Raw genomic sequence first — 23,923 nt, 5'->3', positions numbered from 1 at the left:
GAGAAGTGGAGTAGCAATGAACTTACATGCATGATGCACCATGAGAAGTTACTGCCGCGTGATTAGTGATGGTTCACTAACCTCAGCACAGAGACTGGGTATGGTGCTGGTCCTGTAGGTGTCTCTGGTCAGCCTGACCTTCTTGTGGTGTATCCTGTTGATGATATTCATGTAAGAAGGCCTTGCTGACCCATATGCACTGTGTCCCCAGAATCCAGACACAATTGCAAGAAGGTCCTATAAAACTGGAGCAGACACGTCTCATCTGCTCCCCTGGACATGTGGCTAACACAATTCAAAATGTTCACTGACTCCTGAGCCTGGACTTCATGTCTCTGAGGTGGGGTAACCAACGCAGTTTGGAGGCAAAAATGAGGCCTAGAAACATCACAGAGTCTTTAAAAGGGAGAATGGTGTCTCACATATGCAATTCACGTGACTTAAAAATACAACAAGAATGATTAAAATGAACACACACACACACACACACACGGAATTCTCTGCAGAAAATGTGAAACCACTCTTTGAAAACAATCCGACAGCTTGTCACCAACTCAGGACCTAAAAAAGAGCTTAGACAGGAAAGACCATATGAAGATGGGGAGGAGGCCATGAAAGCCCCACTGGGAGCTGCCTGAGAATACTGTGTCTCCAAGTATGTCATACACGTTACTGATGTCAAAGAATATATCGAAACAGTGATGTTTACATAGGTAGGAAAGACTGCTGAATAGCTGCCTCTAAAATATTCGAGAAGGACTTCCCTTGACACATCCCACATGGGCAGTTGTAAGACTCAGAATTGTTGGATCTGAAGTCCGACTGACCACTCTTTACGGTCATGCACTAGCAGCTGAGTGACAGATCCTGACTGGCATTGGAAGTAGCCACTGCAAAATGCCCTGCCATGATCTTCGCAACATCTCAGGGTGCTGTTTGGAGACACCCTGGTTTCAGCACAGCTGCTATTGGTAAATACCTGTCTTAACTGGAAATACTTCGGATAGCTTTCCATACTTTTGTAGAACAAGTGGAATGGTTGATGGAATTCAGCAACACTTGTCATGAATTTTTCTTGGTCTCTTTGATTTTATATCAAGCTTTGGCCCTTGCCAATTGAAAAGCTGCAAGATTTTCCTCTGTTGGCTTGGTGGCACTTAAATGGTTAGACTGACCCATATTACTGAACAGCACTCTTCATTCCCCCAAGAGGCAGGCAGTCTCCAAAGCCAAACAGAAGATTTCAAGATGGAGACATTAGTGGCAAGGTGGATCATGGTGGTCCACTCACTCCCGGATGCTGTCGCAGTGTTCAAACACAGCCAGCTGGCTGAACAGCATCCACTCAGCGTTGCTGATAATCTGGTGTGGCTGCGTGCTTTCAGTGAGAACTCCATCCAGTAGTTGTACCGGAGCAGGAACTGATCACTGGAATGAAGGTTGTCAGTGACTTCCCACTGAACAGAGTCTGCTAGGATTGGAGAGCAGGAAGAGGTCGATGGCTGAGGATGACCCCGTAGCAGCAAAGAAATGATGGGGAGTGACTGGGCTGAAGATGCACAGTATATGAGAAGTCACCCAAAACTCAACCCAAAAGCAACCAGAGGTTGAGCTGATGAGAACTAAAGTCTCCCATTAGGAGAAATGGTTGGAGGAGTTGTTCTACAAGATTTGTTAGAGCCTCAGTCTCCCAGCAGTACATAATGGGCACTGAAGTCTCTCAGGAGCAAAAATGATCAGGGGAATTGTTCTATAAGATCTGTTAGAGTCTTAGAGTCTATAAAATTTTGTGGAGGTAGATACAGGGATCAAACAGTGGTCCTATGACACACATGAACTTCAACTGCAACTGTTTGGAGGTTAGTAGCCATGAGGAGAGCAGAGGAATGGTGCAAACTATTGACAAGTACAGCAGTCCCTCCCTTGGCCCTTTCCCCAGTCAGGTCATCCTGGCGACGGAGGATACAGCCCCATAATATGGAGGCATCAAATGTTTTAAAACATGTTTCCTCCAAACACAAACACAGGATGTGTTCCTGGGCTAGGAGATCCTCTTCCTCCACATGTGTCCTGAACGCATCCATGTTTCACTGCAGTATGGGAGCCATTTATCATGGCTGCTGCACATTCACCCTGTCTTTCCACTGAGGATGAAAGCTCGCACTGGCACAAGATGAGTGTCGCAGGCCGATATCAATGTCCATTGGCTTGGAAGGTGAATGGTGAGAAATGCTAGATAGGATGATATCGATACTTTCCATGAGTCAGTGACTGATGCTTTCCCTTGTGGCTTTTTGGCCTGGGAAGGCTTCAGAGCCACAACTTCGGCAGTGGCAGTGTTGGACTGTGGACCAGACTGAGCCTTTGGAGAGGCAGCAGCTCTGCGGTGTTGGCAACAACCATAACAACCATCTTTTCTGATTTTCTAGGCAGATTTATATCTTTGAAATAACTGCAGCAGCACAAATGCACTGACAAATGCAGGTACTAATGCTGACACTAATAACTTCCATTTATGTAAAAGTATCGGTTTTCCGAATTGGTTGTTTAAGATATGAAGCAAAGGAGGTAGCGAACATGGGTCGCTGCGTGCCCTTTTCGATCTTTTTGGCCTCACCATACAGGATACGCTTTGTTGTTTTCAGGTCCTGTATCTTCCTTTCCTCAAGGTAGATGCTGAAAACCTACTCCAAAGAGGGTGATCCCCAGGGCAATTTACACACTTTGGAGGAGATGAACAACCAACTCTTTCATGGACAGCCTTTCCACATTTACAACAAGTGGTTCCTCCCTTATGTCCTAGAGTGATCTGGCCAAAGTGCTGGCATTTAACACGGCACACTGGGTTTGGAACATAGGGCTGCACATTTAAGTGAAGAAAACTTTTCTTGACATGCTTTGTGCTGTTGAAAGTCAGTATAAAAGGAGTCTGATCTGATCATATCGCCATCCAACCTTTTCGTTATATTTCACACATCAACAATGCATTCTTTGGTCCACTCAGCTCTCAGTTCATGTTTGGGAATATCAACCTAATTTCTGCGTGACACAAACCTTTGCTGTAGTTCAAGGTATTGTGCAGTTCAGTTTCGATAGCATAATGCCCTGAGGCACTGAGCTTTCTCGAGGTTCTTTAATTGTTGAGTACTAGATGTTTCTACAAACAGGGTTACATTTAGCAAGTGACTGACAGATTTTAAAGTTCCATCAAGGCCTTCATCTTGCTCTCTTCCCACTTAACTATTAAAAACAGATTCTGACCAGCAGCATGTGTTCTGTTACTATAAACTGAAATACTCAGTGTAATCTCGCAAGTGTGGAGCACTGGCTACACAATACCTCTTGTTAGATAGGCTACTCGTACGTACCAGTGGCCCACCCATTCTGCTGAGAGGAGGAGGAAGAGGAGAAAATTTTGAGGGTCCATCTTGGTCCCACAAGCAGCAAGGTGAATATGGGTTCACTCAATCACAGCCCTACGTGCCTGAGTAAGCTTTGTGCAATTGAGATGCAGCAGTTTCCCCAGAGGTTGCTGACTAACAATTGTTACACCTCAACAACCATGCATCTCATCGGCACACAGCATACCTTGGAATAGAGGGTTTTTTGTTATAGGTATTTACCATATTCACAATCCAGGCATTCAAACCAAGCTCCCAATTCCTGTGGCACACAATACGCCAAAGCTGCACTGTACAGTGGTCACCAAAGCACGCCCAGAGCTTATGGTGATAGGACTGACGGCACTTACCAGTCTCCAGCTCAGGAACCCAAGAATCGTCAAACCCATATCCCGCAAATAAAGGCTGAGCCCCTTAGCGCCTTGACAGAGTAGATGTGTATTACAACTGAGTCACTTCCCTTGCAAAACACAAGCAGAAATTATGCAGAATGGGTGAAACAAGTCCAAGAAGCTTTCTGTGAATTTGTCAATGGACCAGGAACTCTTTCATGGCAGCAAAGGTTCATAAACAACAACAACTAATCACAAATTAAATGAGTAAATACTATAATTTATTGTGCGCATGTGACATTTTCTGTTTTTCTCTACTGCAACAACTGTTGCAAAAGAAATAAAACAATTATGCTGACTGACAACTTACATGATCTTATTACTGAGCTGCGACAACTATAGCAAGAAAAATAAATGTATATGCTCAATAGACAACTGACCCGATCTTATTTGTCAATTCTGAAAACTGCTAAAAGTAAAATAAATGTTTCTACTTGGTCTCATAACATCATGATCTGCAGCTTCCTGTTCTACGGTTGACAATGATGTAACTGATGTTTTCTTATCAACCATGAGCTTCATTTCTCCCCTTAGTGGAATGTGTGGCATGACAACATAGGAATAACAGAAACTGGCTACTCAGTGTGAAATGTGAAATGCCACTGCAGTATCCAAAAGCATAATTTTCTATCTATAATTTATTAATTGCAGACATACAAAAAATGCCTGGCAAAAAAAAGTGAAGCACTCAGAATACATGGCCGGATGTACATATATACACTATTTACGGGTATATAAATAATGAGAGTTATAATTTTCTGTGACAAATGGAATGGCCACCAGAGTGCGTTAGTGGTGTTTGTGTTTAGTGTTGTCACTAGGCTTGGTAAGGCATATAAGGGGCATGAACAGCATCAGCTGTCAAGTGATCACTGTAAACACGCAGAGATGCAGCATAATCCTATAAGACAGCATCATTAGCACCTGACAGAGTTTGAAAGTGGCCTCATTGTGGGTCTCCATTTGGCCAGCTGGTTGAATTGCGCAATATCCAGGTTTGCGGCGCATTCGGACATGATAGTGGCCTGATGTAGAGCTGTATGCAAATTTGAGGGCAGGTGTATTTGTCCTCAAGGTTCTGGTCCACCACATCTGACCACCACTATGGAGGATCATCACACTGTGAACGAGCCCACTGCTATACCTTCAAATCTGTGTCTGCCATCCGAGAATAATTAACTGACTCCCTGCAACATTCTGTGTCATCCCGCACTAACTGTCCGAGAGCAGCAGCATTCACTCTAGGGAATTACCATCCCATGCACAGGCTGCTGGTAATACTACAGCTGACAGTGACTGAGGGAACTCCGACATCACAACAGTAAGTCATGGACATCCAGTGTCATGTGTTACCTCTCGTGCAATGGTACTGTGGTGCCATTTTTCAAAAGGACCATTCTCATCCACGTGTGGAATGTGTTTCTATGAACTGTCTGCACAATACTTAAGTATTTCCGTGGCCTGCGGGATGCCAAGAACTGTCTCTAATAAAACATGAATGGAGCCAGCATGTACATCAACGTCATCCCAGTACCAGTATCCAGAATATCAAGGACCAGTTACAACAGTTGTGTGTCATCTTGCCTCAGGAGAGGATACACTGGCTGTATTTCACCCTACCCAACTGAATCACCGCAAGCGTCAAGGCCAGAGAGGGTGCAACATCATACTGCCAAATTCTTTGTGTATTTGACTCAGTTTTGTAATTACTGAAATAACATTGCATACCACCTCAACCTGTCAAGTTTTGCTTCGTCTCCTCTTCTGCTTCTGGGCACTCCACTTTTTTTTTTTTTTGCTAGGCATTGTAGATACAGTACAAGGTATCCAAAAATCAATGCAAGCAATTATGGCCAGAAAAAACTATTAGCTCTTACTGAAAATTTCTGATCTAGGCGTAAAACTGCAACAATTCACCCACAGAAAGCCCCTCGTAAAGCACAGCAGAGTTCAGACTTCAACTCATATTGAAATAATCTTCACAAAAATGACTCCTACAAATAAGCAGCTTGGGGAAACACAACAGTATGCACTGCTGCTGTATATTTTGACTTATAGGGCAATTGGTGCTACCATCGAGCAACAGAATACAATACACCAGGAAAAAGTTCTCGTATCACTCAACAGACGTCCGGGCGATGTTCAAGGTAAATGCCAGAGGGCACCGGCTGTGGGAACTTGATGGCAAATGGCAGGTGAAGTGGATGCCGCTAAGAGACCCATGTACATTTTCTGAGGTTATAACCACATTTGACAAGTTTAAAAAAAGACATGTAGATGTTCTTAGTGATCCTGAAATCTTTGACCAGGACCTTGTGGACATTCTCAATGACTCAGATGTATGTAAATTTTCAAATCCATTGTTCTTAGTATATTTCCAGAACATTGTGGTAAGTGCATGTACATACCATTATGTTTCTGAAATGCATAAAATACAAGGTTATTACTGAATGGCTGCCGTTGAAGGCTTGATGTTGGTGTACACATATTTCTTCATTTATATTCATACAAGTAGTAACAATAACAACAACAATTATAATAATAGTAATAATCTTTGCTGCTATTCAGGTAATCTATGAAGGATTTCGAATGGACCTTAAAATGGCACACATACGTTTCATAAAGGGACAGAAGAACAGACAAAGAGGTCTTTTCGGAAAAGGTTGAGATGGACCTCACAACAGAAGTTTAAGCAAAAGAGGTGTATTAAAGGCAAAGAACATGTACCCCATTCTGGAAAAATGACAGATAAAAAGAATGTAGGACCTAACTGCCACTGTCCTCTTAAATGTTTTGAGAAAATAGGTGAAAAGAAAATAGGTGAAAGCAATGTCTGGCAAATGTTCAAAACATTCTGGGAAAGTGGAGACTTTGATATTAACCAAAGGAATCTATGTCAGTAGAAGGCGATTTCTGAAAACCCATCTTCTTTATTCATCAGCGAGGCATTATGTCATTATATTTGGTGCAAAGTAAGTTTCAGGAAAAATTGAGGAAGGGGGGGGGGGGGGATGAAACCCAGTTCTTACTCTTTGATTACAATACAATGGGCCCAGATGAGGCTCACTGAGAAGAAGAAAGCAGTGGACATCCTGTCCCTCTTTGATTACATCCTTCCTGTTCATCATGGATTTTTCTTGTCACCGAAACCAACACATTTGGACAATGGGAACATGTCTGATGAGTGTGATGACTGATTAAGTACTTTCAAGTAACAAGCTATACAGCTAAGCCTTCTAATTACAAATATTCTCATATGATTATCTATCATTATGTTTTGTTGTTAGTGTATGTGATTTGGATAACATAATGGTATTTCCATGAATGTGTTTATTTCCATATATTTTAAGTGTTACAGTCCCTTTCTTGTTCTTTTTGTGTCTGTATGGAAGAATGTGTTTATTTTTGTATATTTTAAATGTTACAGTCTCTTTCTTGTTCACTTTATGTCTGTATGAAAAAATATACGTGTTAAAAGCCACCCAGAACAAAATGGGCATTAGAATAAAGTTATTAGATTTGTTGGACCTGTTGAGTGTATTCTATTGCCCCTATACAGTAATACCTTTGTACCCCAAGATAAGGAGTGGACTAACATCACACATAAGAACATTGCGTTCTTGACAAATTTGATTTGATCTTGAGACTGACAATCAACGCATTTTCACCTAAAGAGAGTGACAAATGTAAAACAACCCCACATTTATCTGGAAAACACTGCTTATCAAATAGGATTTTAATTTGTGTTTAATATGTATTAGCATCTCAAATCCGTTCAAAAAGTAATCCAGTATTTTTATGCCTGCGTAGTTTGGTCCCTTCTGCGTCAATCCCCATTTTTGGTTTATGTTCTATTTAAAATAGCTGCTGTTTTTCCATTATGACCAACTCTTGACAAGTACTATAAACAGGACTAACAACACTGTGTGACTGATGCACTGCTGCACATCATAAATCCTTAATAAGAATGTTTTTAGTCAACTGATTACTTTTTGTGTAAATGTGAAATCATTCCAGAATATTATTGTGCCACCAGTCACACACAGAAAGTTTAATGAGATTAAATATATGGAATATCTACTTGCCCCTGTTCTATTCAAGTTCTTATACATCTGTACACCCAGATATTATGAACAGGCTTTACACACTGCCAATTTTGCTAGCAAAATAAAATAATCATTTTTACATAAATGTACTACAATTTTTTATTTTCTGTTTCATGTGTTGATGCTCTGCATCAAATGGACAGTTCACAATATTCTGGACAAGATTAGTGTATTTCAATTAGTTAAAGTGGCACATGACATGAACGGTAATTATACGTAGTTTCAAAACATAACAAAATTAACACCAGAAATCTATATACCAACATCGTTTTACAGTGAAAACGGAAACTTTCTCTCCCCCCCCCCCCCCTCCCGAGCATTATGAAAATACTATCCAAGGGTACTTACACCTAGAATTCATGAATCATATCTGGCAACACTGCCAAAATTATTCACAAATTGCTGCCAACAATGATTGGACATGCAGTTCAAGCCACATGCCTACCACTTTAAGCTGATTTTTCTGTGATGAAGCTGTGGAACAATGCCTTCTGGATTGGGAATTACTATACTCTAATTTCATCATCAAATAAGTCTATTTGGATAATCAATTCTCATGTAATTATGTTTGTTTCTGAAATAAGTATTCAGTTAAGTTTCATTTAGTTGGGCATGTGACGAGCCATTTCCTACTTCAAACTACTGGCTAAGTCTAGTGGTCATGTCTCATACACCTGGGATGTAATCTGGCAAAATTGGAGGAAGAAGCTACTACCGGGTGAAGAAAAAAAACACTGTAAAGTAAAATAGTACGTGAGAGGCTGAGAATGTCACCAAAAGAAGAAAAGTAGTGCAAAATTGTCAGCAAAGGAAGAGCAACACAAAAGGGATGCCGAAAGGTTAACTTTGTCAGCGAGAGTGAGAAAAACTTAAGAGGCAGTAACAAGACATAAGTGTTCATAAATGTTCTCCTCAAGTATTGGGAAAACCAGTTCGCAGAGCTAAAAAAGCACTACTAATGCACCTAATAAACAGGCAATAATGCTACAACAAATCTACTGCAAATTTTCACAACAAAAAAGAAAAAAGATTTGTTGGCGAAACATCAAGCAAGGAGAGATCGGATAACATTGCAGGAGCCTGCATGATATCCATGATGTGATTCAGCTTTTTATGTCTGTCATATTAACAATTATCATTACTCTGAATCTAACACAGACCTGCATGCTATCTCAGTTGTTGTGCTGCATACATACAATGAGATGGAGAAGAATAATTTTGTAAAAACCAACAATGTACTCTTTGTGTGGACAGATAACAAAGACAAATGTGTTCTGACTGACGATAGTGATGTGTGTCTGCTTTATGTGAAGCAAAACCAGGCAGGAGGGATGAACAGTTTTTTGTTTTGGGGATTTCTGAGTACAATATGTGGTAAGTAGTTGGGTTAAGTATAATGTTGCCTTGTTTGATATTTAATGTCTGTTTATGAATGTAGTCTAATTATACTGTTGCTTTGTTTGACATTTAATACCCCTTTATGAATGGAGCCTTATAGGGTAGTTGTAGATCTCATTTCAACATGTTTTCAGTGCACCGAGCGAGGCTGATGCGGTCAACAATCAAATGATGAAAACCCATCAAATGCGACCCCTCAGCAACATACTCCTGAATTAATCTGAGCAATTCATTGATTATGAACCAACTTCAGAACATTCTGTCCCCAAAATAACAGCCCTCCAAACCCATAATCCCACTGCAGACCCGCCCCCCCCCCCCCCTTTTGGGAGCAGACTCATTAATTTCCACAATGACCCCCCCCCTCCCCAAGATCCCCAATACTTTAAATACTAAATACTCCCCACAAACTTCTCAACAAAGCGACTACAAAATTACAGTACATTCACTCACCCGACATTCATGCACACACAACTACACAAGACACCTCATCAAGATTGCCACAAGTTTCCCCAAGTGAAATTACCTGATTTCCAGACAAGTTTTAGCATTTTTCCCTGACAAATTTTGAGATCTCAAGGGTAAGTTAAGACACAAGTTGACAATTTGTCTTTTCAGCTACGGTACAAAAAACAATGGTGTAAACAAGGAAATATCTAAAAACAAACTTGCAAGCAAATGGTGTTAGCTGATGTGAGCGAAAATCTTAAGTACTAACATCAACATCTTTTGTAACAAACTGTTTTTAAATGGAGATAACAAGCCAAATGGTATATGTGTTTGATTAAGGCCAATGATGTTATTTTATAATAAAATGAAACACATTTGGTGACTAGAATACTTATTTCCTTGGAGTCCCTAGACAGAGTTAAAATACCTTCGCTGATCTCAGAAATAACCTAAGAAAAAAGTAGGACTCTTGAAAGAAGAGTATAAGAGGGGAAGAACTGAGTAAACCAAGACTGTAGGTGACCGCCAATAAAATGGTGGTTCTACTACTTTTGTTATTGTCAGTTATTACTACTAATTTACACATATTTTGTGATTTTTCTTTTGAGAAATATATGAATACACAGCATACAACCTGCCATGGACTGACAATTATCTTCTTCTTATCATCTATACTTTCTAACATATTACCTACTTTTGAAGTGCCAAAATGTACTAAGGCAAATAAAATTACTATAAAATGCATGCTGTACAACATACTTGCAGTGAATGCAGTTCCTGAAATCCATCACCCATGGCTCAGGCCCGCTGAGGAGCACCGCTGTCCTGAATCCATGGGTAAACCATGAAAATCCACTGAATTACATCAGACATAAACAGACCCGACTTGTAGGTACATTGGTGAGATAAAATTTGACGGGCAGGGCCTGCACATTAGTGGGAACCGAATGGCTTCAGATCGGCAGGCCCAATCCATTACAGAAATGGCCTGCAGTTTTGGCCCGTCATGGAAATTCACTCAGGTGGCAAGCTATCCGTAAGCCACAAACAACATGAGATCACAGTGATCAATCCATGCAACAGGTAACTTGTTCAAATATTCTGAGAATCAATAATAATGAGGACAGGTAGCAACTCACTGTAAAGATAATTGCTGGGCTGCAGACAGGCACGTAGAAAAGACAATCACACTCTCACAACTAAATTTTCAGCCATAGCTTTTTTCAGAAAACACAAAATTATTTTTAACAAACAATCACTCACACACAACTCATCCACACATCACCGCCATCTCCGGCTGCTGTGTCCACAGTCTCTGAAAATCAGATCCAAACAAACCACTTCTCATTCCTCCCAGCCTCTTGTCGGCAGCTGCTAGGCTAGTGGCAAGAAGTGATGGCAGCACTGACTGCAAGCTAAGGGGAGTGGTCAGTCGTAATGAGGGAGTAGGGAAGCACTGCACATACTCAGGTGCACGCAGCCAGTGACGATGCATAATACCTCAGTAAAACAATCCATTTCATCTACCGAGACAAAAACAACATCATTTCTCCTGTGCCTGCCCCCCCCCCCCCCCCCCCCGCCGCCCCACCCAGTATTTTCCTGGTGTGTTTGATATTCCCTGATTTCCAGAACCTGTGGCAACCCTGCTTTTACTCCAACAATAAGCAATCTTCATAAGGTGTCTAAAAGCTAGTTTAGACTTTCCAGACCACATTCCTCTTCTACTGGAATGCCACAACCTGTCCTTGCTACATCTCCAAACATATAGATATTGTTAGTGTGCCCAGTGAAACACTCGCTAACGCATACTTCGGTCGACTCATGGCATAGAACTAATTTAGCAATTAATCCTGTTATTTGCAAAAAAAACCAATTGTAGACAACATATCTACACCCATAGTATCAGTCAGGTCATCCTTATTCATGGGCACAGATAAATCCACACCTACAAACGAACAGCAAACATCTCAAAATTGCCCTGAATGAAACATAACTCTACCCAAATATAATGAAATTTAAAATTTATAAAGGATTAACTAATAGATTACAAACACTCACTGTCAGAGCAAATGACAATGAATAAATTAAAATGTGAACACAAAATTTTAAAACCACAACCTACAATGAAATGTGTACACAATTTCTTTCTTTTAATGCTATATTCATTTATTTACATTATTTACGATTTATTATCCATGGTGCAGAAATACATCAATTTTATCATCTATGACTTAAATATAGCATCACTAGTCAAATTCAACGAGTTGCATCCCATTCTTCAGTTAACCTCAAATTCGCAACAAAATTTCAGAAGATTCTCCCAAGTTACCCTTGTCTTTCACTTCACACGCCTAACAGATGTAAACCAAATTATTTTATATAGAAAAATAAAATTCTATCTTGTCATTAGTGGTTATCCTAACTGTATTAGCTGCTATAATTTTTGTAAATTAAAAGTTACATGACAACTATTAAACAGCAGGAGCAATGAATGGTAGGTTTAACTTTTACATGTCTGCATTTTGATGCTTTTTTTTTTTAAAGGAGAATAAAAACATTGTCAGGAAAAGCATCCTTTTATAGTCCTACGTTACACATAAAACAAGATAAAGCTTTGTGAGTAGAACGGACTTTTAATGTTCTTCTTAAAGTATAACCAATTCCTTGAGTGTTTCTTCTTTATGACAGTTTATGATCTTCTTGATCAGCCAATAAGCTTGACTAATATTCAGGCAACAGTAGATTTCTGGTACTCTTTATGATGTACACTATTTGTGGAGTCACAGTGGTAACCCACTGGACACACATTCTGGGGCATGGCGATTCAAATCCCTATCTGGTCATCCAGATTTATGTTTTTCACAGTGTTAAAGCATAATGTTCCTACTCTGGTTCCTTGCCACATATACAGGAATATTTTTCTTCTGGGCCCACCAAGCCACTCTTCGTTAGTATGTTTACAAGGGAATTATTAAAAATGTTTCGTGCATTCGTGTATGTTTCATCAGCTACTTCAATAACTGAATTATCCTCTTACTGAAAAAAAAAATCTTTGGTTATCCACGATGATTCATTTTTGTGTTTAGAATAGCAGAGAAAACTGTATGGGCAACAAGATTGTACACAAGACGGCCTTCGCAGTAAATTCAAACTACAGAGGCATTCTTCAATAGCAATCTGCAAGTGCCAGTTAAAGAACCAGAATTGAGAAATAAGGTCCTGAAACTCAATATCTGAAGCATAGCATTGTACAGAAATGAAACATGGGTCAGTCAGAAACCTGGTAAAGAAGATGCTGGAAGCAGATGAGTGTCCCAGGAGATGAAGCAGAAAACTGAAAAAATATATAAACTGCAATTCAAAGAGGAGCTAAAAAAATATGTCTAGAAGGAAATCTCTGGAAAATACTTGATGTGGCACATTCAATGAGTCCTGTAATAGTTGTAGTGACAGAAAGAACAGGAAGGGGGAGTGCGAGGTTTGTTGACATTTATTTTACTCTCTCTGTGTCCTTCCTCCTTCACCATCCATGCCTAACGTCTACAGCTTGTGGTCTAGTGGCTAGCATTGCTGCCTCTGGATCACGGGTTCAATTCCTGGCCGGGTTGGGGATTTTCTCTGCCTGGCGACTGGGTGTTTGTGTTGTCCTCATCATTTCATCATCATTTGTGACAGTGGTTAGACTGGACTGTGTACAAATTGGGACTCTGTAAGGACACTGATGACCATGCAGGTGAGCGCCGCACAAACCAAATATCATCAACATCCACACCTAAGAAAAAATTTAATTACTTTATCCTCTATTTACTAATTTTTTCCCTTCTACTTTTAGGCATTTATCTTTTCATCACTAGATGCAATTCATCATAATTATTTGTGAGATGAAATCTTACCTTCTACATATATGAACATGAAATTCTGGGTGGTTTCTCTTCCCAACACTATTTCAATCTATTATCATAGCTCTTTCTCTTCTAATTTTGCATTTTATGCCCAATAAACAAACAAATGTCTCTAAAAGCTAGAAAATCATTACCTTTTCCATTCTTTCTACTTCAGATGCCTCAAGTTATCAAGGAAGTTTATGACCTCTCAATAAGCAATAAAGTGACATTGAACATAAAGAAACTAATGCCATGAATTTCAGTTTGAAGAGGGAAATTGACAATATTAAATTAAATGTAGATGGCACCACTATAGACTGTGTAACAAATGCAAAATTTCTAGGAATGAATATTGATTCTCAGTTGAAGTGGTGTGGACACACAAAGGTACTTGCCAACAGAATGTCACCAGCATGTTATGCCCTTAGAATCCTATGATCAGTGTGTAACATGCAATGACTTTTAGTTGCATACAATTCATATGTACACTCAATTCTTTGCTATGGCATTCTTTTTTGGGGAACAAGTGCACAAAATATGAACACTATTTTCAAACTACAGAAAAGAGCCACAAGAATCATAACCAAAAATGGTAGTCTAGCTCATTGCAAAAATGTGTTCAAAACACTGGGGATTTTAACTGCTCCGTGTGAATACATTCACCAGTCAGTTGCACACATTAAAAATAATGTTGGTAACTATTGCACTCAAATTTGCCATAAAAGAAATTGCAAAAATACACTTATTTAAAAAGGCAGCTAAAAAATACATGTTATGCAATACGTTTTATACATTGAAGGATTACTTAGATAAAACAGAGTAGGGCTTTGGTAAAAAAACATGTTATACAAATAATAATAATAATGTTCTGTATTTTTTCCTTCTTTTTTTCCTTTTCTATAAAAACTTATCCCCAAGCTATGCATTGCACAACACTAACATTTCTTCCTCTTTCTGAGCTCAACATCTCACTCATTATAGAGGGATGCTGACTCAGTTTTTCAGGATAGCATATGGGAAGCTGTGGTACAGAAAATGGCCCAGAGATCACCAGTGTGTGTGTGTTTGTGTGTGTAGTGAGTGAAGTGTTATGAAACAATGCATGCATAGTGTGTGCAGTGACTGATAGTGAGATATGAGTGAACGGTGTGGCATTACATTATTAAATAAGTTATTTGTAAAAAAAAAAGTATTTTATACAAGGAGTAAATCTAATGACTGTCTCTAACTAGAAGTATGGAGTAGTAGTAGTAGCAGTAGTAATATAATAACTGTCACGTGATCCCCCTTATCTCATACTACATACTATTGCTCATTATGTTTTGAGTTTACACAATTCAGTATTTAGAAGAAAGAAGAGTTGCCCCACTGTTTCAAATTTAATTATTATAAATTCAATTATTTTTTAACAAGGGCTGACTGATTTGCAACACATTACAGAGGCAATGTTAAGGTACAGTTGTCAATTTACCTGCAAAGGGAACTTTGTGTTTTTCCTTACTGCAATTGCACATAACTAGCAAATATTAATATCTCACAAAAACTTACTGTCTCCATAGTGATTCCATTACTCGTGAAATGATAAAATCTTACATTAAGACGAATTAAAAAAAAAACTTTTTCTTGCACTACATACACATGTGGAGCATGAAGTATTTGGAATATATTATAAGGATTTACAATTCACTGATGGTCAAATTACGAGAGTTGGTCTGTATTACACAGGAGTCAAATGTAAGTGAATCACTATAGAAACTGTGTTATCTATTATTGTTATTTCAAAAAGGTATTGTCTCGGACAGCATTTTCATAATTATGAAAATTCAACTGTCACTCACCAATGCAGGCGCAATTCTTTCAAATTTGTCATTGACCATGTAGTGGGAGTACACAGCCATCATCATCATCAGCAAGAGGACTATATTTGCTCCTTGTTTGACAGAATCTGCAGCACAATTGATATATATTATTCTACCACCAGAATAAACTATCAAATGGTATCTTACTGGCGTAGAAGTGTGCATTTAGAGAAAGGGACAGATAGAGAACTCAAAAAATTGTTATATTTTTAAGTAATAAAATACGTTTACTTACTGCTTGGAAAAAAGGCCATCGCTAGCCCACAAATTATTTCTAGTGTACCTACTGCCCTACGATACCATTTTGATGGTACTTTAAAATCTAGCAACTCGGAAAGAGGAAATACTTTCGCGTACTTGACGTATTCCTTCCTCTGAAACAAAAATAAGAACATAATTAAGACACAGTATTTCTGACTACTGGTTCTGAGGATTAAGTATTTTATTCCAGTGACAAGGGGTGGATATTGTCAGTTCAGTTTCTACTCTGCCTCATTCATTTGTGTTTTAGAGTGCATAGATTACATCACGCCTGAATAATTTGCGTCAGATTATAGAATCAGCTGCTCTTTAAATAACTCGAAATCCCGTCTGGCCCACATTTTCTTTCACATGACTTCGCCAAAGGCATTTTGCCAAGGTCATCTGCACAAGAGTTAAAAACGTTCTTCTCGACGGGCCACTAGACCTTATTCCATAAAGGTAAATACTGATTCCTTAACAATGCTCTAATGGTTCTTGACAACAATTACGGACCCTACAACGTAGACAACTTGCCACACATCAGTGTTTGTAGGGTGGTCGCGAAACAGGAGCTGAAGAATCATACTTTTATACATTTCCTTAAAAATCTCACAAAAATATAAAATTTAATTAATTTACCAAATCTTTGTGAAGATCCTTGCTGATGATTGAAGTCATTTTCATTATACCCACAAATATAAAAAATATTCCAAGCAGCACAGATAAACTTTTCAACACAATCGACCCCATGTTGGCCACTAGCGCTAATTTTACATATCGCACACATTAGAACTTCGCATTCTATGTTATTGCTTCCGTAACGATGGGCGGTGATTGGTGCTAATACGTGAGTCCAAACACGAGATCACCTGTCAGTTATTTCCAAAAAATTCGAGTGTTTCTGAACTATAGTGCACAGATCAATGATAATCGTAGGAACACCATACCGCGAATTTAAAATTACGCGAAGGTACTGAAACCAGAGCAAATCCACAGCCTTCTATATCACAGAGTGAAGACTAGGGAGTGCGTTAATAGACGGAGTTGTCAAAAACTTTGGGAGGTGGGAAGTTCTGTGACAGGATTCATAATTACGTTAAAGGCTTTAGTGGTGCTATGATGTTTATGTATTATTGACATTACAGAATTTCATAATGTCTTGTAAACCGCATGTAGCTTAAAAATATGAATTTTTCTGAACAGGCGCAATTTTATTAAGGCGGTTGTCGCTACATTCGTCACGGGTAGTAAAATGAGCAGACCTAAACGTTATTTCGTCAATAACAATGAAGAATGGAAAAGTAGAGAATTCGCAGTTGCACCGAGTGACTGGTTGCCAAAAATCAACGAACGCGTCAATGAATGCCTTAAACAACAACCCCCATCAGCAAGAGATGTGGACGGTGGTTTGTATGTTAGCGGTGCCGGCGTCGCTTACATGCTATATCATTTGAGCACCAACCCACATTTTGGAGAAAACAAAGAGAAATTTTGCAACTTGGGGCTGAAATATATGAAGTATGCTCTCGAATATTCTGGACGCAAAGAGAATGATCCACAGGAAAGATCAGCATTTCTACTGGGAAATGCTGGAACTTACGCAGTCGCCGCGGTACTCTACCGGTCTGTTGGTAAGTGATAAAGTATGCCGAAGAATTCGATACGTATTGTACCTCGAATTTAGTTGTGACACCGTGACGCACATAAGCATATTTCGTATAGATGTAAAATATTTTGTCTTTGGTAATCATAGATCTTAACCTTAAAGCTGGGAACGGGCTTCCGTTTTTGCTTCTGGCATTCAATCTGTTGCGCACATATGTCTTGGCATATTTAAGTTGGAGTTCCACAAATTGGAAACAAGCAGAAGCAACAAATAACTCGATCCCCGTGTTATCAAATACGGAAGCTTTCAGTTTAACAAAAACATTCTGGTATTCCGAAAGCTTGTATCAGCTCATTCAGTGGTGTCACACAATATACTGCAGCAGAAATGTTGGTAATGCCCTACAGAGCCTTCATATATGTAGCTGAAAGTTGGCGAAAAATAGGCTAGGCATAATGGCACGGAGGTATGGTCTGTAGAACAAGGTGTCTCACGGACTGTAAAAATGCTTTGTTGTACATGAAACACCTGCGACGGTTGATACCCTGGCCAGAAGGTGATGATGTAAATGACTTGGACGTAGGACTAGGTATTTTTTGTATATAAGGAGGATTACATGTATATTTAATTTATTTTCATAAATTTTGTAAATGCCGGAATTGGAAAAAATGTTTCTGTGGTAATGATAAGTTGTAAGCTCTACGATAGGCCTAAGATGACAGTTGTAGTGGGTCAACAGTACCTACTGATACTGGATGCCTGCTTTGCCCCATGACTACTTCGTTATTCATTTTTAAATATTTTTGTGCCCTAACTCTCAATGTTGCCAGGATGTTGAACTACAGAAAAGTGGAAAACTACAGTTTTTACAAAATTAATAACTGCATTTATGAGACTTACATGCAATCAGATTTATATAGTTCCATAGAAAGGCATAACAAACCCAATACATTTTTGCAGAATTATAGCTCAGTAGTACTGGTATCACGAAAGAGAAATAAAATATTCTGATGGAAAACAAGCAACAACACTCTGTGTGAAGTTCTTGAACAGCAGTGTATGCTGATCATTATGCTAATGTACAGTTCACATAAGCATCAGATTCACCAATGTTGTCTATAAAAATATGTAGGATATACTTCAGTGTTCTATTTCATTCACACTGAATTAATCAAAAGAGCAGGATGGCCTTTTTTTGGGTTAAACTCTTTTAATTTGTGGTGACTATACGGTTTCAAGAGGAGTAATGGTGCCCTGGTGTTCATGATTCAGAATTATTCCCATAGATAGTTTGCAAAAAGAGAGATGTCAAATATACATACTCTGTATTATAAGGAAAAGTCTTTCCGGGTCGACAGAAGCGTCCGATCCCACGTGTCGGCTTTGACCCGTGACGTAAGGGTGTTGTCGTGTGTGACGTCATGACGACGCGGAGTTTGGTTTGAATGTGACTGTCTCCAGTTCTGTTTTATCTTATTTTATTTATCTTTCTGATCTGTTCGTTCTATCCCGTGAGATTTTTTTTTAAAAAGACAAAAAACACTAATCAGCTACTGATGCATCTGTGGGTTGCAGGGGTTACGACCCCTGGGGAGGTGGGTGGTATTCATGCATGGCTGTCTTCACTTACACGTTGTAGCTACAGCTACGCAAGGCGTCTAAATTTGTTTATATTTCGTTTGCCCCCCCCCTCCCCCCCCCCCAACCCAATACACCCCAGTTCCCACGCTTGTCCCGTTAGTGTCATTAGGCTTCTTGTGGAAAGTGTGTGTGTTTGTTTTTGTTTCCGCCATATTTGTGACGTCATGGGTCAAAGCAGATGGGCGGGATCGGACGCTTCCGTATTTCCGTCTTTCCTTCTCATCCCGCAGTTCTGAGTGGCTTTTCTGATCTGTAACTCTTTCCCTAAACCTCTCCAGTTTGTTTCCTGTATCCCTCTTCCCTCCCGTTCAACTATTCTGGCAGAAGAAGGCACCACTGGCTCCGAAAGCTTGTAAACGTTAAATACTTTAGCGTCTGTGTTTCCCTGCCACTGCTTGTTGAGTAGATATTTTATGTATCCATTTACATAATACTATGTTGACAGATGTCTGGGTTGAATTACATGATAGGCCCGTACCCATTAAGTACGATGTTTTTTCCTTCATAATCTGGTTTATGCAGTATGCCAATTAATTAAACAGATGTTGAGAATGGACACATGCCATCACAATTACACTAGACTTGCAAAGTTCTATTTTTCAGTACCACTCACTACATGCAAGCATAGTTTCCTATGATTTCCGTAAGTCACGTTCTGTGAATGGCAGAATAGGTCCTTCAGCTGTGTTAAAGTCTGTTAATTCTCATTTTCTCATCCACTAGTGCTGATAAAGGATACACTAGTGATCTTACTATTAATGTGATGTTAACCCATTAACTGCCATGATCCTCATTTAGGGCTCTGTCCTTGTATTTCAGATAGTGCTGGCAGCAGTTGTTAGTATTTTGCATTGTTGTCTTGGCATTTATCAAGCTTGTGTATTGCTTGTGAGTTGGTTGCTGTTAAATGAGTAAGCTGTACAGTACAGGATTATTTGTGTGAAGAAGTAAAGTTTTTCAGAATTACAAGAGTTGAACATTTTCAAAACAGTGTAAGTTATTTATTATGTAAATAACTTGCAGTAATGGTATGTTCTGTAATCATTGTAGAATATATTATTCGATTATTTCTGAGGTTTATTTTGCTCTCTGAATTTCGATCCCCATTTGGGGCTCATGGCATGTTCCACCTAAAACAACATTTTCTTTTTCCCACCTAGGCCCAGAGAATTACTATAAAGCAATTTCTATAAGGCAAGTTGGAGGAATTGTAAATGACACAAATTTCATGGCTTCTTCTTATGATGAGGATGAAGGGAATGAGACCATTGACATTGGCTAACTCCCTTCAGATTGTAAAGACAAGCTATCTGGATGTGGTGATGAAATATATTGGAAGATACTCTTCCAGCTGATGTACCAGGTGCCTTGGAAGTTCATACTAATGAAGAAAGAGAGGATGAGGAAAATGCAGGCCATTACAAGAAGAAAATGAGAGCTAATATCACTCTATTTGGACAACAGAAGATGCAACTTGCAATAAAACCTACCCTGATCTAGCAGAAATTGAACGAAGATAATGTAATTTGGTAGCAGCAGTAAAAGAAAAGTCTGCAGTTAAGTGCTTTGAAGAACTGATGAACAAGTACTGGACTTGATTACCTGTGAACATGTCTGGTATGCTACATAGAAGAATAATCACTGCTTTGATTTATCCAGTAAATGCATAAAAACGTTTTTAGGGATATTACACTTCACTGAATACCATACTTTCCCACAGGAACAGTTATATTGGAATGAAGACAAGGGTTTGACACGAAGTGCGTATGACAATGTCTAAGCTGCAACAGATATCTGGAGATCAAGCACAACCTTCACTTAAATGGTAACACAAGTTCTGACTGGGATCTCAGCTGATGGAAGGGATAAACTTTTAGAAATTCATCCCATGATGGACTTTCTAAATAAGATTTTGATGGAATTTCAAGTTTTTTCTGATAGCCTGAGCATTTATCAGCAAATGGTTTGATATTATGGACATCATTATCAAATACAATTCATTCCTGGGAAGCCAGTGAGACTCAGTTTCAAACCGTGGGGCATGTGCTGTTGATTGGTTGTTTGATTGGTGGGGGGAAACAAACAGCAAGGTCATTGGTCCCATAGGATTAGTGAAGGATGGAGAACGAAGCTGTCTGTGCCCTTTCTAAAGAACCATCCCGTCATTTACCTAAACCGACTTAGAAATATCACAGAAAACTTAAATCAGGATGGCCGGATGCTGGTCTTAAACATCATCCTCCCCACTGCAAATCCAGTGTGCTAACCACTGCACCACCTCGCCTGTGCTATATGGTGTTCCCGAAGCAGTTACTGTTATTGTATGTCAAGTCTGTGTAGTAATATCAAAGGACTCAAGTGGTATTTCAGTTTCCAGACAGGGCGGATCAGTTGTACCGAATATGATTCCTGTTCTGTAATCTCCTGAACTTCGCAGAATCTATTTTGACAACTTATTCACAATATTATGTTTAATTAAAGAGCTTTCAGAAATGAGGAAACTGCTCGAATGAGTAGCTGTCCCATAGAAGGTAGAACAGCATGAAAAAGAAACAAAGAGGAACATACAACTGTAGATTAGACAAGAACATTGAATTCATGACAGTAATGTGGAAAAATAAAAGTGTTGTAAAACTCTTGTCACACCACAAGACATTGCATTACTAAGGCAAGTAAAGAGCTAGAACAAAGCTGCTGAATTCTACAGCCAAGATCGTTTGCAGAATACAAATTGTACTGGAATGTCCAGAAGTACCCTGTGAGAATTCGAGGTATGAAATTTTACTTCCCATTATTTACTAATTCAATAGACATAGCAGTGGTCATCACCCACGTCATCTGCTGCCTCACAAATAAAAACTTCCCATTGCTCAAATTCAGAAGATGGTGACGAGGGCATTTCTTGCTCAATGATCCACTGCTTCTGCTCCAAAAAGGGCAATATTTTCATCATACTCGAAAGTGTCGATTTCACATGTTTCAGTTGTACTCATGACTTTGGGACTGGACATTTGATTGAAAGCACTACGTAGGTGAAACAAAGAAAATGTGAAGTTTGCAAGGAAGCAGTGCTCTGTGCGCAGTGTGGGACTCAATTGAATGCTTTGTTTTTTGGCACAACAGATACAAGAAAATTTAAAGAGAGTAGCATGTGCCCTGATTTACTTCTGTGGGGGTTGACTAAACTATACCATTCTCTCTGTGTCAATCGGGCAACGCAGAAATAAATGTTGGTTGAAGAACAAAAATTGGTGGTTAATTGGTTACACCAAAAAGAAATTTTTGTGGAACTCTGCCTCTGTGCCTAGTTTCTCCTTCTAGCTACTCATTGGATGAAAATGGGATTAAATCAGGTAATTTATAAATGTCCAGTATTTCAAATGAGTCACCAGATAAGCTATTGCAGACTCACTCTCAAGTGACATGGACTTCAGAGTTGAAAGATTGTGGAATATAGCAGAGACTGCTAATTTTTCTGAGTGTATTTTATTGTAAAAAGGGAGGAAATCTGCCATCCAACCCCCCCCCCCCCCCCTGCCCTCTGCTGCTGCCACTGCTCTCAACTACTTCTGGATGGCTCTTGAAATCAGTGATAAGTCTGCAAGAGCACTTTTGCGCAGAGAAGTAGATCAAATACATTTATTTCTCTTTCTTTGTCAGATGAGCACTATATCTAACTGAAATTGAAAATTGAAATAGAATTGCTGAAACAGCTTCATTTTGCAAGGAGAGTTGTGACATTGGGAAGTAATTGGATATTTGAGGAACAAATAAACTGGAAAGCAACTTAAAGGGAGATGGGGCTTCAGAACTCCATCACGTACCCTTTCCAGTTTGTAGAAACTGAAAAGGCCCAGCGTATCTCAATGTGCTAATGATAATGGCCCCATCAGCAGTGCTACCAGGTGGCAGCATACGTAGACGACTGTCGTCTTCCTCCGACCATGCACTTCTTGTTGCACATAAGAGTCAGAATCTGCCCATTTTCTTTTAGGTCCACTACAGATGAGGGTCCTTGATATATAACTGGCAACAAGTGTTGGAGCCACTCTGCCAGTAGGAGGATAAATAATGTGTGTAGCCGGGTTTGTGTATTATGCTGCTTCCAGTTTCCTGAACAGGGCCTGTAGATTTTCGTAATACTTCAGGAGGCTTCAGCAATATCTTTATATCTGTATTCCATTTGCCACCAGAAAACTGCAGATGCACTAGCTATGAAGAAAGCCAGGGTCAATGGAAGCATCCAATTCCACCCATCTGCTTTGACTCGTGACGTAAGGGTGTGTATGTGACAACATTACGGCGCGGAGTTTGAGTTGGTCATGTTTGTAGATGTCGTCTTGTTGGGTTTGATGGCACTCTCTCTCTCTCTCTCTCTCTCTCTCTCTCTCTCTCTCTCTCTGTGTGTGTGTGTGTGTGTGTGTGTGTGTGTGTGTGTGTGTGTGTGTGTGTGTGTGTGTGTGTCAAGGGAAATGACCGATTCCTATTTTCATAGTGTTATATGTAGGTATAGGTGTTTTGGTACCATCAGCTGTGGTAAAGGGAAATGTCTGATTCCAATTTCCGCAGTTTTTGTTGTAGGTGTTGGTGTTTTGGTATCGTCAGCTGCCGTTGACCTATATATGTCAAGGGAAGTGTCCGATTCCTGCAGGTTTTGTAATTATTATTTTTTTGTTTGTCATCTTGTGTGTTTTGGGATCATGGTGTGTATTTTTTACTGTTATATTTAGCTTGTCCCCTCCCTAAAACCCCCAGTTTTCCGTGGTTGCCTCGTTAGTTTGACTGTATTTTTGGAGGGAGATGTTATTGTCTTACTTATACGTATTTGCCATTTATTTGTTGCTGTGTGTATGTAGTGATATCATAGGCGCCATATTGGAGACACTTAGAATAGCCATTTCCGCCATATTGATGACATCATGGGTCAAAGCAGACGGGTG

General features: G+C 39.4%; 2 protein-coding genes across 5 annotated transcripts in view; one reads left to right on the top strand and one right to left on the bottom strand.

Annotated features, from left to right (window-relative positions):
• LOC124545003 (novel acetylcholine receptor chaperone) overlaps positions 1 to 16,719 on the bottom strand; it is a 40,784-nt gene extending 24,065 nt beyond the window's left edge. Inside the window, exons 1-3 of one of the 2 annotated variants that reach the window (XM_047123761.1) lie at positions 16,376 to 16,719; positions 15,729 to 15,867; positions 15,473 to 15,579 (exon numbers count right to left, since the gene is read on the bottom strand). In XM_047123761.1, the coding sequence (XP_046979717.1) occupies positions 15,473 to 15,579; positions 15,729 to 15,867; positions 16,376 to 16,486 (357 nt within the window). In that variant the 5' untranslated portion in view covers positions 16,487 to 16,719. Of the gene's footprint in view, positions 1 to 15,472; positions 15,580 to 15,728; positions 15,868 to 15,984; positions 16,225 to 16,375 lie in introns of those variants that run through there. The other variant, XM_047123762.1, reaches the window with a different exon arrangement.
• The window catches only part of LOC124545002 (lanC-like protein 3), an 89,070-nt gene continuing 81,688 nt past the window's right edge, over positions 16,542 to 23,923 (top strand). Inside the window, exons 1-2 of one of the 3 annotated variants that reach the window (XM_047123758.1) lie at positions 16,542 to 16,706; positions 16,940 to 17,367. In XM_047123758.1, the coding sequence (XP_046979714.1) occupies positions 16,660 to 16,706; positions 16,940 to 17,367 (475 nt within the window). In that variant the 5' untranslated portion in view covers positions 16,542 to 16,659. The other 2 variants (XM_047123759.1, XM_047123760.1) reach the window with 2 other exon arrangements.

Source organism: Schistocerca americana, chromosome 8 (assembly GCF_021461395.2).
Source record: "Schistocerca americana isolate TAMUIC-IGC-003095 chromosome 8, iqSchAmer2.1, whole genome shotgun sequence".
NCBI classification, from domain to species: domain Eukaryota; kingdom Metazoa; phylum Arthropoda; class Insecta; order Orthoptera; family Acrididae; genus Schistocerca; species Schistocerca americana.
The sequence above is the reverse complement of the archived record's forward strand: the minus strand, read 5'-3'. Positions and strand labels throughout refer to the sequence as shown.